General features: G+C 38.0%; 1 protein-coding gene across 1 annotated transcript; it reads left to right on the top strand.

Annotated features, from left to right (window-relative positions):
• The first annotated feature begins 16,323 nt into the window (after positions 1-16,323).
• Positions 16,324-18,231, top strand: LOC140243981 (uncharacterized). The gene has a single exon (XM_072323643.1). The coding sequence runs from the start codon at positions 16,324-16,326 to the stop codon at positions 18,229-18,231; it is 1,908 nt and encodes a 635-aa protein (XP_072179744.1).
• Positions 18,232-19,567: the final 1,336 nt, after the last annotated feature.

Below are 19,567 nucleotides of genomic sequence, written 5' to 3'. Positions count from 1 at the left end.
ACGCTTTTTTTTTTTCTTTTTTTTTTGTCGTTTTGTCTTTTCTCTTTTTCTACTTCATTTTTTTTCTTATAGGTGAAGCTTGTTCTTAGCAGAAGACTCAAAAGTTCAAGGGTCAATGTGCAATCTCCCCCACCCTCCGGGGGAGGGGGGGAGGGGGGGGGGGGGGGTAGGTGTTAAAAGCCCACTCCTTTTTGAGTCTCTTTTTCTCTTTTTTTATTTTTGAGGAGGGAACCCCAGCTTTTATAAGTTGTTATTATTATCATCATTATCATTCTAATATTATTGTTTTTATTATTATTAATATAGGTTTTCCCGGTCAATTTCATACTTTGGTCATTCAAATTCATTTAACGTGCATTCAAATTCACACAGCGCACGCACGCGGAAATATTTGGGCATTCAAATTCAGAATCCGAGCGATCAATTTCATTTATGGGCGTTCTATTTCGTTTTTGTGAAACCAAATTCACGATTGGGCGTTCAATTTCCAAATGCGAGCATTGCCTTTCCTACTCGTGCATTCAAATTTGCACACGATAGTCATGTGATAGTCCCGATGAGCTTGTTTGGATCGTTCAGTTTCATTTTTAGGCGATCAAGTTCCTACTTCGTGCGATCAATTTAACGAGGAAAGTGGGATAGACTTTTTAAGAAAGGAGAAATGGCATACACAACCAATGAATGCTTAAAGGTTCTACATTCTCTGTTCATGTACTCTTTGTTTTTCATGTAAAAAAATGCTAAATTGTATAAGGTTCAATCAGCAGTGCATCCAAACAATACAACGACAATCTAATCGTATTTCTTGATGATACTGCATGCATGCTGACAACGCCCAAACTATAATGGTAATGCATCAATAAAGACAAACTGACACACAATGACCTCACATAGTCCCGCAAAAGTAAACCAATAAGATAGCAATAAACAACAAATAAGACGTATATACAATGTTCATGTTATCAGTTTCAATGCAGGCCTAGTCGAAATTGCTTTTTGTTCTGAAGGTGTCAACCAACCTTCCGTATCATGCTCTTTACTGTATAGGCATATACAGTGCCTATATGTTTGTTTGTTTGTTTGTTTGTTTGTTTCATTTTCCATCTTAGAAGATGGCTGCAATAGCTGGTCTTCTATGGGGTCCAGTTGGATATAAGGTGGAACCACTTCACCGTGTTAGACACTCTGCTCTTCGCGATAAATAAATGAAGTGGGATTTTTTGCGTGCATGAGTAGTTTGTGACTCTGTCACACCAAGGAGGTTGAAAAAACCTCCTTGGTCACACATGCATGGGACCTCCATTTACGTCCTATATCAGAGGGACATGTGCCTGTATATTCCTTTTCGTGAAGCCCGAGTTCATATTTGTCAACGAACAGGTGGACCTCTACTGCAAAATAGGTGATATTCATCATCCGATGTATTCAAAGCTAAATGAAAAAGACACACATACATGGCCCTAAACTAACTAAATTCCGGCCTTCTTTTAAATTGAATGCAGCAATTTGGAACAGGGTTGCCCATTTACGAATTTGAATGACCGACGAGATTCCGTCGCCAGCTTGACATGAATTTGAATGCTCGTTGCTGAAATGCGTGCTCCTTTCTTAAATTTGAATGCTGCGATAGTGAATTTGAATGCTCCGACAGTGAATTTCAATGCTCCGATAGTGAATTCGAATGACCGAATTTTGAATTTGATTGCTGGTTCAGTGCTGCGAGCGTGGAATGCGTGAAATTGAATGCTTGGAATAGGAACTTGAATGACAAAAGTATGAAATTGATCGGGAAAACCTATATAATTATTATCATTATTTCCATCATTTTCATTATTTACGTTTATCATTTCAGAAATGAATATGTCTTGAAGGCCAAATCGGGCCACCTAAAGTTTGTGAGTGGTGTGCAATGTTTTGTATATGCGTCTCTTTTATCGCGAAATGGGGAGAATAACGTACTCATACCGACTCATTATTTTGCAGTGATAACTGCATATTTTATGGTATTTCAGCTTTTTCGCAGTGCCGCTACAATGCCAGATTTATATTATGTATAATATCTTTAGGGCCAAACTCAGTCTCATAGGGCCAAATTCGGCCAAACACTTTCTTTCTCATGACCAATTTCGCGACCATGTTTTAACTATACAAAATGTATCCACTCATAATATATATCCTGTAATCATTTTTATGGATGATGATGTCATGGAAAAAAATGTTCAATCATGCCTCCATTCATTATCGAGTACGTTATAGACTTAAGTCACATAATAGCCTAAATTATTTGAAACCATTATACCTGCCAGTTTTCATAAAGTCATCATGATTAATTGTTTTAAAGGACAAGGTCACCTTCATAGACAGTCATGTAGTTGAGTGAATGCAGCAATATTAGTAGAATAAGTCAGTGAGAGTTTGAGGAAAATCGGACAATCCGTTCAAAAGTTATGAATTTATAAAGTTTCTGCAGTCACGGCTGGATGAGAAGACTACTATATAGCTTGTGATGTCACATGTGTACAACGATATAAAGAAAGTATAAAGAAAATTCATCATATTATTTTCACTTTTCTCGCATAACAAAAGGTCGCTCCATTTCTCTCTTTTAGAAGGCAGGGAGAACGATACTTACTTAGTATTACCCTTAAAATAACATATGTCAGTAACAAGTTGAAGAAAATGTGCACTGTATTCAAAAAGCAAAGTTTTGTGAAATTCTCGTATTTCCTTATATCGTTGTACGCATCTGACATCATACACTGTATGTCCTCTCATCCAACAGTGATTGCGCAGAAACTTTGAAAATTAATAACTTATAAACATATTGTCGGATTTTCTCCAAACTTTCACCGATGTGTTCTACTAATATTTCTTCATCCACTCATCCCACATGTCTATATGAAGGTGAACTTGACCTTTAATGTTTGATAAAATTATTTCATTTTTTATCTTTTCTGGATTGCGCATGACACACTGAATTAAGCACTTTATACTCCTTACTCTTATTCTTATATATATTCCTTACTCTTACACTCTCTACTCCTGCCAATTTTCACATAATCTATTATTATTCTAAGGGATGTTTCCTTTATTTCCCGGGCTACCAAATCTCATAAGATTGTCGGGCCACCGTGATATTTCATCATTGCTCTATTGAAGGTCCAGTTTACCTTTGGGAGCAGTGATTTAAAAAAATGTTCAAGATACCACATAATAACATTATGATGCAGGATGTGTATACTTTTTATATGGTAGGATGTTTTGTGATACAATAGTATCACAAAACATCCTACCATATAAAAATTTTGCAAAAAAGCCTAAAATGTTAGGAGATATCAGCATTTTTCTCAATAAACCATAACTGTACATATCAACGGTTTAGTCTGGAAGCATTCTTATTACAACTATTGTTCACATTTTGTGTATTTAACAATACTTAACATCGATTATACGCGTATACGGACTCAAATTTTTACCATGTTTACAGTGGTTGTTTCTATCCCTAACTCACATTTTAGAACTATTTCAAAGCATTAATGTTGGGTTTTTGCTTCATCTGCAAATGGTAAATTACGCCTTTAATAGAGCATAATCACAGTGTACGTCAGCTTCAGCCATGCAGGAGAACTGCGTTGTGCAGCTCTGATTCTTCGAGTGAGCATCAATAATACCCTCGTAAAATCAGATATAACGAGGACATGTTGTATAGAGCCTTCTCTCCAGTTGCTGAAGGCACGTTTTTGGAAGTCTCTGCCAATCCAGCTTCGGAATTTCATCAACCTATTGACCGATTCTGTGACGCGCTATGTGTATTTTTGGCATGGGCAGCGCCATTACTGCGGTGTATCATCCGACCCCCCCTCCTCTCTCCCCACCCCTCTTACGCGCGCAGAATGAAAAACTGATGCGTGGTTGTTTTAGCCAATGGGCATCTCGTACTGAGTGCGCAAATGCTTGCTTAGTGCGCGAACCTTTGTTACAAGTGCGCGATAAACATGTTGCCCGGGGGGTGGGGGAGAGCAGGGGGGGTCGGCTGAGACACCGCAATTTGAGCTCATGGCTGCGCCCAGTGCCATAAAATGTCTGCTGCCCTCAACGAACCCGAATCGGTCAATACCTTCAAATTTGAACTATTATAATATAAACTATCTTTCCAGCAACTTTGTGAGTATGTGCCATACTGTGAGGGAGTCGGGCGCCTTGAATGTTTTCCATGGCGTTATTAAAATGCTGCATGTTTATCATCATCATCATCATCATCATCGCATCATTATCATTATCACAAATAATATAGTCCAATCTGTTTCGTTATAAAATTATGAACAACTTTTCTGTTGTTCAAATTTGTTTTTGATTAGTGGAATCTCTATCATATGTCAATCAAATCTAAAATGTCGTCATTCAAATTCGTAAAAAATACTCCTTCTTCGCAGATTGGTCATTACGTATAGCGAGAGACGTTGATGATGATATTGCGCATGCAGTGCCACCACTGTTTCACAATTCAAATTCGTTTCGGAACATTTCGAGCTAAAAATAAAGCGCGCGATAGCTGTCTGTATGGGCCTGTTTCATAATGTTTAAGTGTAAGTTGCATTCAATCGCAAATTGCGTTTCGTAAACGACTTTGCAACTTATCGCAAGCAACGCTCAATCTAATTTTTCCTGAAATCAAGCTCAAATGTCCTTGAGAGGGTAACAGGACTTACATTCATTATTGAACTTACGCTCGATTCACCAAATCGACGGATCGTTAGTTTTCAAAGCACATTCTTTATTCAAGTTTATCATTCTGATAAGTAGAAACATTGGTCCCCATAGTCCTCCCTCTATAGTCAATTCCATATAGTCTGATAACATAACACAAAAGACACTTTTTTCTCTCTGCTCAGTTCCCTAGGTCTAATCACTGACCCAAAAATGTGTACGGCCACTGTATGAGTGGACCTCATCATAGATGGGAAATAAGAGGGCCTACCCATGATGGTTTATATTGTACGTGTTTCCCGCGTGGAGACTCTTTCACTTTTCTCCTTCATTTTGACAATCAAAGGTAAATGTAACACATGAACCTTCTTCGATCAATAAGAAATTAAGTAGACCTGCGCGCCTATATATACCTGCAGGGCTGCCAACCGTTGAAATCGTACTGTTAGCGGGACTATGATTTTTTTTTTTTTAAGCGTCATTAGATTTCGTTTTTTAAACCTATTTTTTCATATTGCATTTTGGTGTCTAATGAGTTCTGAAATTCCATAGCATTCTGCTTACAACACACATCTCCTATTGACAATGCCCCTGGCAGCTTGAATTGCCAGGCAGTGGCGTACCGTGGGTCAAGACATTGGGGGGCACCTCGTGGAAAAGTCATTTTGAGGGTGTGTATGCTTGTGCGTGCGTGCGCTGTCAGCCTGCAGACTTAATGGGGACTACAATACATAACGGAATGTGATACATTCCACAGCGCTGCCATTGCGCAACATTGTAAGTTTTCCTTATACATGGATTATGGAATGACGGTGTGAAACAACAAATTACTGACAGCAACATTAGGAGAATTGCATAACAATTAAATGCGAGCGAGCTCGAAAATTTTGACATTTTACAGTCTAAAAACTGCCGTTTGTAGCTACATTTTTTTCGCTTTGGAAATTAAGAGGGGCGCTACGGGCGCAACTGCTGGAATTTACTGGCAGCAACATCAGGAGAGTGCAGCATAAAGCAGTTTAACCCTTGAATTACCATATTCAGAATGCCAACCAGGAATCACGCTGAATCACAATCTTTTGTCGGCTCCGGGCTTTTTGAACAATGTTTCACACTCTATACCTCTTTAATTACGGTTAAAAGAAATCTTAGAAGAATATCTTATTTCTTGATCAACCTATCATGTCGATTTCAAAAGCAGTTTAACCCTTAAATTACCATTTTGGTGAGGTGGGTTTTTTTTTTTTTTTTTCTATTTTTCCCCAGTGGATTGGGGGGGGGGGGGGCACGTGCCCCCCCCCCCCGTAGTTACGCCACTGTTGCCAGGATATGTACCCATACATTCGCGAAAATTTCATGCCGCGAAAATTTTCGCGAAGCGCCCCCCCCCCCCCCCCCCCGGATCCGCCACTGGTAGTCAAGGGTGTCGGTTCATGCTCATGATTGGGGGAGGTATGACAAGCGAGGGGGCATCGAAGTGACCAAGCGGGGGGAAGGATGTCCAAAATCTGCACTTTATAGAGCATCCCCTAATTGTTTGTGTTTGTGTTAGTGTATTTCTTATATACATGGAAAAGTTAGGAAATTACCCAGAGCAAGTCTTATTATTGGCAATGCAAGGCATTTTAATATAGACTAGTAGGTCCCTACTGAGTATGTAAAGCAACACTGCGAAATCAATGATCTAGCTTTGATATAACGAAGCGTAAGGTATAAAGGTGTACATTCTACATCACATTGCTCAACATTGCTGCGACTCTCTCTGCTGTTTCGCATGTTCTGAGTGCGCTGCGCACATCCTGCTTATATTCAGAATGCCAACCAGGAATCACGCTGAATCACAATCTTTTGTCGGCTCCGGGCTTTTTGAACAATGTTTCACACTCTATACCTCTTTAATTACGGTTAAAAGAAATCTTAGAAGAATATCTTATTTCTTGATTACCCTTTCATGTCGATTTCAAAAGCAGTTTAACCCTTGAATTACCATTTTGGTAAGGTGGTTTTTTTTTGTTATTTTTTTTCTATTTTTTTCCCCAGCGGATGGGGGGGGGGGGGCACGTGCCCCCCCCCCCCCCCGTAGTTACGCCACTGTTGCCAGGATATACCCATACATTATACTGCACTTGAGATGAAAGGGGAGGGACCTGGGATGTCTGTTTTGAGATACTATAAAACGTTAATATATTCGCGGCACGAAATTTTCGCGAATTGGAGCAGACGGCCTTTTCGCGGCATAAAATTTTCGCGAATAGCCACTAGTGTTCAATGCATATAATGTAGACAAGAAATCTCGCATGCATTTTGATTTCGTGAATCTTGGCGCTAGCGAAATTCGCGAAATTAAAGGACAAGTTCACCTTCATAGACATGTGGGTTGAGTGAATGCAGCAATATTAGTAGAACACATGCATCAGTGAGAGTTTGAGCAAAATCGGACAATCCGTTCAAAAGTTATGAATTTTTGAAGTTTCTGCTCAGTCACGGCTGGATAAAAAGACTACTATAGCTTGTGATGTCACAGGAGTACAACGATATAAAGACGAGAATAAAGATTATTTAACATTTCCATTTTTCTCGCATAACAAAAGAACACTCGACTTCTCTCTTTCAGAAGGCAGGGGGAATAATTTACTCTTAACATACGTCAGTAGCAAGTCGAAGAAATGTGCACTACATTCAAAAAGTGAAGTTTTGTGAAATTCTCTTTTTATTTTCCTTATATAGTTGTACGCATGTGACATCATACACTGTAGTAGTCTTCTCTTCCTGCAGTGACTGCGCAGATACTTAAAATACTCGTAACTTTTGAACGGATTGTCCAATTTTCCTCAAACTTTCACTGATGTGTTCTACTATTGCCTTTTTTTGTGTGTGTGTGATGCACGAAACCCGAAAGTGCTCCCCCCCCCCCCTCACTTTTGAAAACCATGCTCAGTACCCCTCAGCACTGAGAGGGTGGGGACCATGCAGCCGGCAATGCACTCCCATCTTTTCCCATCTGTCACTTGGGTGACTCTCATTTCGTCTATGCAGTCTCAATCCCGGCATGCTCTATAACCCCATTCTGTCTACAAACAATTTGTCTATATTGGCCATAGTCCAATTACCACTTAGCCTTATCATTACAAATCTTTGAATACATCTAAATCTGGTTACAAAAAACCTCTTTTTTTATAATTATAGCCAAACTCATTGAGGTCAAGAGTATAATCTTTTATTCTTTATGATTCAAGACATCCCGTATTTTGTTGTCATTGTGTGTTTTGTTTTGTCTTGTCTTGCCCTGTTCTTACGTTTTACTTCAATTTGAACACACTATAGATAATTGAAATTGAACGAATGATTTTAGGTCAGCTAAAAATAAGGGACATTTCCTTTCTGGCTGCTACCTACCATAGCATATCTGTTAAACCTATGTATGTGTATATTGTCAATCTATTTCTGTTGTATTTTTCCTTTTCAGTGTATTATTGATATGTTTGTAATCGTATCCGAATATTTATATGTATTGTTTTTTAATATGTTCCTCACTTTGGTGAAATAAAGAAATAAAGAAACTTGAAATTGGTCTACTTCCATGCGGGCTATGCCCATTATATTCGTCTAATCCCCACAATTTACTGGACAAAATTGGAAAAAAAAAATCCACTAGGAGAAAAAAATTGCAATTGTTTTATAGACCATCTGGTCATTAGACAAAACGATATTATAGACAAAACGATATTATAGCCAAACTGGGCATTAGGTCAAATGAGGATTAGACCAAACGAGCAGTAGAGGAAATTGATAGTAGACCAAGTGAGTTTAGCTGTATAGTGGAGCTAGACAAACTTGGAAGTAAACCGTCTGATATTTGACCAATTAGCAATAAACCACGAGCCGGACTGACCAGAGTTTGTCACCAGCATGCACCAGGACTTAACCCTAACCGTATGACAGCAGACAGATACCGCGCCTAAAAATAATTGTGAAGTATTCAGTCCATTTTCTGAGGAATTAATTACATGTAAAACATTGATATTGCAGATGAAGGCGCAAATATACATAGGTGAATGACGCGCCTCAAACACAACAACAACAACATCAATAACAGCAACAATTTTGCCCACCCCGAACGTCTTTGGGATTCCCCACGACGAACTCGCGCTAAGGCTGCGTTCACATAGAAGTATACTATTCGGGTATTCGGGCTCGTTTTTCGAGGGCACGCGAATAGCTTGAATCGAACGATAGGATTTCCTCACACCGGTTCACATAAGAGGGCACTATTCGAAAGTACGAATAGCTGCGAAAAGTATAGCAAAGTGGGAATCGAGCTTGTTCGATTTTCTTGCAGCGTATACCGTCTCTCGTTTATGAAATAATGACAATTTTGGTCTGGATTTGCCCTTTAGCAAAAATAAGCATGTAGACTGACATTCTGATGCAGTTTAGAAATTGTTAATAAGATTTGCTGCGATGTAGGAGGAAGAAATCCTCACTACATGGGATGGTGAGTTGACGGTGCGGGTGATGGTGTATTCAGTGCTCGAATAGCGAATACCGAATAGCGAATACTTCTATGTGAAAGCAGCCTAACGGACACGTTATCCTCATCCCTCCGAAGTCGTACAGATATCGTGCGGTGAGTGCGCGTACTAGTATCAGGCTTGCAGACATAATTTATACACTTCACTCGTATGAGTACCTGCAGCAGGAGAAGCAGAAAATTCAGTTTCTGATATGCCCCGATGTCCAAATTGTTAGTGGTGGACAGTGCTATCCTTTCAAGACACAACAAAAGCAGGTAAGGACATGAGAGTTGAAGGCGGGTTCTGTGACTTACTTATTGTTAAGCCCTTCTCAGCCTTACCTTCGAAGTAAAGAAACCAACTTCGGGAGCAAAGCTAGCTCTTTACTCCCGTTAGAATGCTCGCAAGGAATTAATAGAACTTCATTTTGTACTCATGAACATTATTTCGTGTATAGATGTATAGATATACATGTATCAGAATAGCTATCTGCTATAGAATCATGAAATGCCTTTTAGTGCCTGTATTCTGATCTTATTGTCTTTGAACGTGGAGGTTGGCAAGGAGGTGAAAGGTGGCATGCTGATAAGGTTGTTTCGACATGTCATGATCAGATCAGGTGATGCAGCGGTGGCGCGAAAGCTTCAGCTTGGACTGTTTCTGCTTTGGATGTTTATTTTTAACGTTACTTGTTGGCGTTCATGGGGCCAGACTCGATCATGTTGTCACTTGGCAGCCGTACAATCCTCATGCACAGACACGGGCTGTAGTAGGCCCTATGTATACTTGTGCAGAACGTGGTAAACCTAAAATTTTAAGGAGAGAGAGAGAGATATCCCTGTGTTTTCGGATTTCTGCAGTGAAATAATGAACAACATATTACAAATTGCACTAATTAGCTGAATATGCTAATGAGACTGGTTAACCCGACCAAGCTCAATTTCTTCAATACCCTTCTAAGTGTCTAAAATATGAATCAACAACAACAAAAACTTGTGCTATATTTCAGGTCATATATTATGGTACACATTATGGTATATCGTCATAAACGTCTATCATACTTCATTATTGTACATATGCAAATTCATTTGTTATGCCAGTTAAATATTTAAGACACTTGCATCATTTGAAATTGAAACTTGGTATCATGAATGAATTCCTCGTTAAAGGAAACCCTTTAAAAGTGGTTTTTCTAAGTTTTCAGGCTTCAAATTAGCAATATATTACATAGTTTATTATGATAATAACGTAACTATGCTAATGAGGCTAACAACAACAACAACAACAAATTCCAGGGTTACCAAGGTGGCAACCAAGTTAAATCTACTTCAATACCCTTCTAGAATACGATTCAACCAAAAAACAAAAACAAAAACAAACTAACAAAAAATAAACAAACGTGTAGGAGGCCTATAGGCCTACTTATAGAACAACTTTTCCGAGACTGAAAATTTTCTATCTGGACTACTGAGGCTTGTGCAGTGGTAATCCTATAAATTAGTTTTTAGACAAAAGTAGGAATTTTAACTTTGACAGCAAAGTATGGTCATTAACTGAAGAGCGTTTGAAATTGAAATTGCTTATTATAATTACACTGTCTACAGTTAGAATGTGGTGAATAGTTTGTGCTAACACATACGCTGTATCCATCCAGCTACTTCAAATTCAAATTCAGCTAAGAGAATGAACAAGGGAGTTTTATATCTTAATAGCTATATAGCAGGGGAGGTATCACTCGATACCTTCTCAACACTGGACAGTGTAACTAACAACCGTTTAAGGTATTAAAATGGAAGTTAGCATGTGGGCAAGTCCAAGATAATGTCCCCTAAGATGCTCAAAATTCATCTTGATTTAATTTGAAAAAAAAAGAAGAATTAATATCATGTTGTAGCTAAAGAGTGTAATTGTATATTTCCAGCCCAAAAAAAAAAAAAAAAACAAATTTGAATTATGCAAATTCATGCAGGAAATACTGCCTTAATTTGCATAAATCAAAAACAAACCTTACGTATAGATGGGACAAATGAAAAATATCCATCTAAAATCAGCTGAATATGTTCTTGACCTAGTTCCTCTATGGACATGACCCCTGTATGAGCTAGTATAATTTCCAATTGGTAAAACAAGGTCAGCAGATTAATTATGCAAATTATGCATTTTCCCAGAGCGAAGTGTCCCATACGTAAGGATATGAGTATGGTTTTTTTTAAGTTTGTTTCTGAAGATTTCTGACATTGACCAGTCATACATTAGGAAGTTCTAGTTTATTCATTTTAACTCCAGATTAGCGAAACTACATGTTGAAATTTAATTTGTTGGTCATCTTATAACTATTAAATTTTGCTTACGTATGGGACATTATGCATGCAAGGTGAATGGGAAAACCTCCTTTTCACATGGATGCCTTATATGTACTTACATTTGTTTGGTTAATGGTTATCTTTGCACCTACTCTAAGGATATGTCTATATATCTGCCTCTCCTATTCAGTTGACCTCAGGGAGAGTGTAAGAACAACATTATTGAGTCATACTATGATTAAGAAAGAAGAAATATAGAATCTGTTTATTTCTACTTGTATTTTCTTATTTTCATGACAGGCTGTGCAGCTGGTCTTCAATTAACATTCCTCCTTTTAACATCATGATATTGGACATTTTTTTAATTCAGTTACCATTTTCAACTTTACCTCTGTACAAAATGATTTTGTCCAAGGGAATGAGATTCTCTGAGTGTCATTTTAGGTGCGATACACTGTTCAGCATGTACTACAGCTTATAGCCTCAAAAGGGAAATCAAAACAATTGTGCTTGTGCGCTCAGCAACATTTGACAACATTAGAGGTCTTACTAAAAATTCACTTGAGGTGACAGGAGGTATCTTTGTCATTAAGACTAGAGTTGAAAGCAAGGGAAAAACCCTACTAGAATAGTTTATTTTCATATGATGTGTGATATTTCAACTGCACACCCTCAGAATATATGTCATGACTTGTCAAGGTCATGAGCATGATTTCTGAAAATCCTATAAAATGAAAACTATAGTTCACTTTTGCCACGAACCATGATATCAATACTGGTTCTGTGTTTGGAGTGCTAAAAACACTACACAAACAAATGGGGAATTCATTTTTCTTTTCTATTTTGTGTTTGAAGAGACAGATGCTCTGAGACACACCCCACATCTACACATTATCAACATGCATTTCAATCTGGTACTGTACGATGAAATGAGGTTATTAGAATTTATGAAAATTGTAAGTTTCAAATCAGTGAGTTACTTAAAATAATGTTCAAATCTAGAATTACATTTTGTCTTAAGATTTGAATGTACAAATTATAATCTTTCCTGTATCAGTATCGACACAAGCATGCTGTACTCTATACTTATGTACAAGGTAAAGCAAATTTTGTCGTCTTTAGTTTCATAGACTTGAAGCCAAGCAATCCTTTTTTTTTTAATGCCAGCATATTTATAAGGTACATCTAAATTCTTTTATCTCTCTGGTCTACCATGACTTTTAGAATCTAAACGTTTCAGGAAAATTTGATGAATTTTGCAGAAGCTACAATTAACATGGCAAAACATGATGGTTACAGAGCAAAATGAAGTACAGTTGTTGTTGCTGTGTTTTGTGCTGCATTTCAAACAATTATAAAGCTCTGTCAAAACTTAGACAACTTGCAAGGTAAGCCTAGAGCTACTGAATCTACCCACTTCAAACTATATTCGGAAATACATGACATTAGATTTTAAAGTTGAAACCATCAAGACTACAAATTAGTCATGGTACATTGTAGGCTATATATCAAGGTCGCAAGCTACAATTCGCACAATAGTTTGTTGTTGTTTTTTCCAGTTGATGAAAAATATTGACCACATAGTATTACAAATGGGCTAGAAATAGAATGTCAAAATACAGAATCTGTATATGTAGACACCACGAGGACAGTGCTAATGCATGAAGGTATCCAAACTAAGACTTTTAATTGGTGACTATCTTTTATTTGTCTTAATTCTAGCTTTTGTTAGGTGCCTGAACCAGGAAAGTACCCACATACAAGTCTGTTTCATTTGTTACCATGGTTACATGTTGTATATAGGTTTATGATTTATGGAACTGAATATGGCACTATGGAGAAATTTCAAGTCATTTCCATGAATGCACTTGTGCACTAAAGACAAATGTCCCATAAGTAAGATGTACTTTCATTAATTAAATCAACTTCATGAAAATATGCTTTATTCTTTTGAAGTGAAACTTTGCTGTAAGATACTTCAGTATGTGCCTTTCTTCACTTCTAAACAGAACTTGATCAGTAAGGTACTTTCAGAGAATTTTTGATTCAAACTTTATTTTGAAAAACCCAGTTTTTCTCTGGTCCCATACGTAAGTTGCCTTATCTTTATGCCTCCGCCACGAAGTGGTGCCGGAGGCATTATTTCTATATAAAATACTAAACCCAAGGTCAAATGACATCAAACTTAAACACAATATTTTTCTCAGAGATACATAGTCCTACTGATGATAAACAGTTAAATCCAAGTGCTCCCTCATTACTTTTCAAAGGTTTGAAATCTCTGAATGTCCCATACGTAAGGTGCGCGATATCTTGGACTTGCCCATTGTGTATATGTATGAGTAGACGATGCATGTGTCTACCAACATTTGGGTGCACATGCACAAGGTGATAGGTCAAGGTCAAATTCTTAATATTTCCCTATTTCCCTACATCTCTGCAATACCTGGAAGTATTTTCATAAGACCTAGTGCATACATGAATTACCAGGCAGCGATTCTGTAGCGAAAATTTGAGCCATGAGGTCAAAGGTCAAAGTTCAAGTAAAAATGCTAAAATTTCACTTTTTGTCCATATCGCGGAAATGGCTCAAGGTATCTTCATGAAACGTAGCATATTGCATTGTTCCTCATTAGAATTCTGGTCATGTGGTCATGGTCAAAGGACGCAGATTAGAAGACCATAATTGTAATATTTGATGCTGAAATTATGCTCCTTTTTCCCCATACCTTCCCAGCAAACACATTTCAACGTTTTCAGAACGTTTCCTAAACATTTTTTTTTTAGGTTCCGTACGTCTTCGTATAAAATGGACGTTTTTAAAACGTACATACAACGTCAAAGTTGGACTTAACATTAACCGCAAAGCACAGGTTTTTGGGAAAAGTTTATAAAACGTCAATGGACGTTACAAAACGTTTTTATTAGGTCTGCTATGTCGACTTCGTCTTTAAAATAAACGTTTTTATTAGGTCCGCTATACGTGCTCGTCATTGGTTTCTTTATCATGAATATTCATGCCTATTTATGAATATTCAAATAAGAAAATATAAGATTTGAAAACTAGTGGAAATAGGTAAAAAACATTGAAATCAAAAGATTTATGCTGGGTGCAAACTTTCTGTGTTAAAAATAAACTTACCTACGTTATTGTTCGCAGTTATTCGCAATTTCAAATCGTGTTACAAAGGTTATTTTCGTATGTTAATAGGCCTAATTAAGGTGTGTGTGATTTAATTCTAGTAACCCTGCATGTCTTCATGCATCTCAACATTTTGCTGGTATACATATAAAAAAATGTGATACAGATCTATCAATTGGGAATAGGATGTAGTAGGTATAGGTGGTAGGACATTAGGAACAGGTTAGAATAGGATTATATAGGATTAGGATTAGGGTATAATCCCAGTTGCGCCTGTGTAATCTCATAACTATGATTTTTTTTAAAATACCAATAAAAAATAAACATTAGACGTTCTTAAAAGGTTTTCTGGATGTTCTAGATGGATATGAAAGGTTCGCCAAACGTTCTGGAACGGGTCATAAGACTTTTTAGACGTTCTTAAAACGTTTTTTGAACGTTCTAAACGGTTTTCAATGGTTTTCTGGACGTCCGCGCAATGTCCACAGAATGTTTTGAATATTTTTAAAAGGTTTTACTAACGTCTATAACGTTCAAAAAGTTTTCTGTAGGTCCTTCAAAATTCCGAAAGGTTTTTGATTGGTTGTTTAAACGTTTAAAAAACGTTTTCATAACGTCCATTTGAAACGTTTTAAATACGTCGAAAATCTTCCACAAAAAGACGTTCTGAAAACGTTTCGACAAAACGTCCTGAAATAACGAACTTGGAACGTTTCGAGAACGTTCAGAAAACGTCCAAATGTTAGCTGGGTTGAAGGTTACTCCATGCTATTAAACTATGTAGCCTAGGTGTGTACGGCATGCATAACTACATCAGTGACTCTGTAATGGAAGATTTTGGCCATGGGGTCAACGGTCAAGTGAAAATGTTAAATGTCACTTCTTTTCCTGTATTTTGAAAGTAGGTCAAAGTAGGCATATCATGTTATTTGGATATTACCATGCAGTTAGTGATTATTTCAAGAAAGTTGTGGACCATGGGGTCAAAGGGCAAGGGTCAAAGGTCAAGTGAAAATTCCCATATACTAACCTGATCTCCGAAACATAATTAGCCATATGAAATCTGGTTCAAGGAATCTAAAGACTCAATACATTTGTGGTTGTGCCAAACTTTCAAACATGTCATTTTATTTTTTTTTTTGTTGCCAATCGTATGAAACTGTCGTCTCACAATGTCAAGATGTAGTAAAGAAAAAGTGGGAGAACAATACGATATGGCGAAGGCATAGTGCCTACCAGTCGCCATAGCAACATTGTGTGTTTCTCAGTAATTCTGTGATTCACCAGTAATGCATGTGTGCACCCAAAACTGTCTGGTTACAGTTCGTTATTTTGAAAGGTTCTTTATTCCGAATATTCTTTAGTCCGAAGGCTCGTTATTCCAAAGGTTCGTTATTCCGAAGATTCGCTATTCCGAAGTTTCGTTACTTAATCCAAAAATGTGATAAGGTTTGTTATTCCGAAGGTTCATTAATCCGAAAACGCAATAAGGTTCGGAATAACGAACCTTCGGAATAACGAACAGCACCCAACTGTCCACACTCTAAACTTTCGGATTGTTCGGATGTTTGTGTAACATTTAACAATGCGTCAGCTGTACATCCTTCCTTCTCACTATACCCATGTTATCTTCTTGCAGATAATCCTTTCATCAGTGATGGCGGAGAGTAGACCTGAGCGAGATTCATCACAGAATTTGCTCTGTCCACTTTGTCTCGACATCTTTGACGACCCAACACTACTGGAGTGTAAGCACACATTTTGCCGTCGTTGCCTGCAGCAGTATGACAAGTGCCACTCGCAGCAAACCTACATGGTGTGTCCTCTTTGCAGGGAATCTACCACCCTGCAGGATGGCAGAGTGGAAAGTTTGCCAGCAAATAATGCCATCAAGGGTCTTGCTGATGACTTTAGAGATTCCTTGGATGGACTGAACACCATTTTTGAAGATCAGTCGCAGTGTACAGCTTGTAAATCAAAGGAGGTGGCAGTTTCGTTCTGCTATGAGTGTGACAATCACATGTGTGAGAAATGCCACCACTGCCATGAGCATCTGTCATCGCTCTTTTTGAATCATCACGTTGTCTCCATGCAAGATGTCAGTCAAGGGAAAGCAAGTATCCAGCAGCAGTCTGAAAAATGTTTGGTTCACAGACAGGAGAAGAAGGATCTCTTTTGTGAGCAGTGCGCTGTTCATGTTTGCTTGAAATGTGTCATTGTTGCTCACCGTGATCACAAGATCAAAAATCTGCAAGATTTTGAAGGTGAACTTCAGGAGAAGGTGAATGACCTTTCTACCCAGTGTAAGACGAGAAAGTCTGAATATGAAAAGAATATTCATGAGCTTGAAATGCGCCGAAAGAATATGCATGATTCATTTCAAAAGTTCCGATCTGAGGTAAGGGCAGAGTGCAGCAAGAGGATTCAACTTCTGCAAGAAAGGGAACAGACGCTTATTAGAATACTGGATGAAATGCATGCCAGTTTGGACGAAGAGCTTGACCACCTGAAGACTTGTGACCGACAAAAGATAAAGAACATGGCAACTCTTGCCACCCTCATAACAACCGACAGGGACAAGTTCAAGCAACTTGAGGCAGAAAGTCTTGCTGCTCATTCATTGCTCTGCAGAGAACTGGAGGACCTGCTGAAGATTAATGCTGACCCTTCAAATGCCAAGCATGTTGAAGAATCTGCTTGTTCTGATGTCATGGCATTCTCACCATTTGATAGCACTGTTGATATCGGTAAAATGAAACTTACTATCAAAGTGGATGTGACCATATCCTTACCTGACACTGTGTTATATTTGACAGCAAAGTCAGCAAATACAGTGGCTGTTGGATACAGTAATGTAGGATATATTGATGTGATTGATCTATCAGATACCAGTACTCGGAAGCAATTGCCAAATTGTCCATCATATAGCCCTCGATTTAGTGTGGCCTTCCAGAAGAACGGTACATTGGTGACAAGTACAGGAAGCAGCTATTCCACAGTCTATAGGTACTCGCCAGACGGCTCTTCCGTTGAAAACTTGAATCTCAGCGGTCCTGGTGTTGGTAGCTATTTCCCAGCAGTAAATATTGGTGTCTCTGGAGACATCATTATTGCAAATGGTTCTAACCAGGTGTATATCTTTGACCCAACAGAAGGCAAACTAAAGCTCACTGTAAATACCAAAGAAAACACGCCAATGCAAGGGGTAGAGACAAAGTCCCAACTCCTTGTCACCAGCTCCTGCTATATTACATCCCCAAGTGTGGTGACTGTGTATGACAAGGAGGGGAATGCGGGAAACTCTGTCAAAGGGCTTTCTGGTGAATATTTGTATGTTGCTGTTGATGACAAGGACAGGGTCTATGTGGCAAATGTGACTTCCAGCCGTCTCAGGCTCTCTATTTACATTATAGAAGGCCTAGATCTAAAGGAGTGGATTCAGTTTGAAGACATTCAAAATCTGAATCTCAATAATTCACGTCGTGGTTTCATTTGGCTCTCAAGTGGAAGGCTTGCTCTTTCATGTCTAAGTAGACTATACTTGCTCTGGATTCCACGTCTGTAATTAATCCACAGTGCCCTGTCGAGCAGTATCTGAAATTGTGTGTGTGTGTGTGTGTGTGTGTGTGTGTGTGTGTCTGTTTACCTATCCTTTAACGGAGAGAAAGATTTCAAGGAATGCTAAAGAAAACAGAAACAAAAAAAGTACTTTGTGTTTTCGTTTTGTAGACTATAGCTCTATAAGAGATGTACACTTGTACAAGTTTTATGCTATGGAAAGAAGGGATACATTATTGAGTGGAATTGATGGACATAATAAAATTGTAACCATCGTCCTTTGCTAACATACTGGTTCACGGATGACCTCTCAAGTAGGTTTGATGTACAATGTATTTATATAGTCTGATAGATTTCCTCTCAATATTCCTTTTTAATTGTATATTTTCACTTCCAATAGAATTCACTTCATTTCAGTGTTTGTGAAACAAAGTGTTGATGAATAACCATGATCCCATGATTCAGTGTCTGAGTTAGCAGGAATGCAACGGAATGGATCTTGAAAGTGAAAGTTTTCTTTTGAATGTGTATTTATTCAAAACAAAAGTTATGAAATTCATTCATTAAAGGACGGATGAAGTTATCTCTGCCATGCTCCTATATTTTGATGATGAGTCTCTTTGTTGAAAATTATATTTCATTAGCTGATTCATGATTATAACAATATCTATCCTGCACAGAGCGTGCACATGTATTTCCGTATAGTTAAGGGTGGCTCTTTGAGAAGCATAAACTTAAGGAAGATAATAGATTGAATTGAGTCAATGGCTTTCCATTCTCGAGAGTGATGTAGTTTCATGGTTGAATTTTACTGCTGTGTTTTAAGATATGTCTGCCTTATTCTTTGTTCCTAACACTGAGATGCAACGGGATGAGATTCAATGTGATTTATTGTGCTAGAATGATTTGCCGACCCGGTCTCATTCCCAGAGGATGTAATTGCACAAAATATTTAGGTTTGTTTTTTAATGCTTTTATCCAAACAACGTATGCGCCAAGGGGGAACATGGAAAATGTCACTTTGACAGGCTACCGTCTAGGAAGCAATAGACAGCAATATCATTGGTGATGTGGAGGTCATTTTTAAGACAATCTCATGAATGTCGGTAGAAGAAATGAAGGGGAAAGTTGAGATGCGCTTTGCTGTCTGTTGTACATTGGATTATGAACTTTGACTTACCCAGAAAATGAATTTGACATAAAGCGATTAGGGAGTTTTGGAGGTTTGAAGGCATAAGCAGATTACTAACACTAACATCACTAACATTTGCAGAAATTCATACGGTCTGGGATTGTGCATCCAAAATGGATTTGCATTTCAGCTATTTCATGATTGCAGGCGT

This window comes from Diadema setosum, chromosome 20 (assembly GCF_964275005.1).
Source record: "Diadema setosum chromosome 20, eeDiaSeto1, whole genome shotgun sequence".
Classification (NCBI taxonomy): domain Eukaryota; kingdom Metazoa; phylum Echinodermata; class Echinoidea; order Diadematoida; family Diadematidae; genus Diadema; species Diadema setosum.
Note: the sequence above shows the minus strand (reverse complement) of the source record. Positions and strands in the feature narration are given on the sequence as shown.

Bases quoted from the DNA above. Each gene is read 5' to 3' on its own strand.
- LOC140243981 (XM_072323643.1), top strand. From the start codon at position 16,324: ATGGCGGAGAGTAGACCTGAGCGAGATTCATCACAGAATTTGCTCTGT.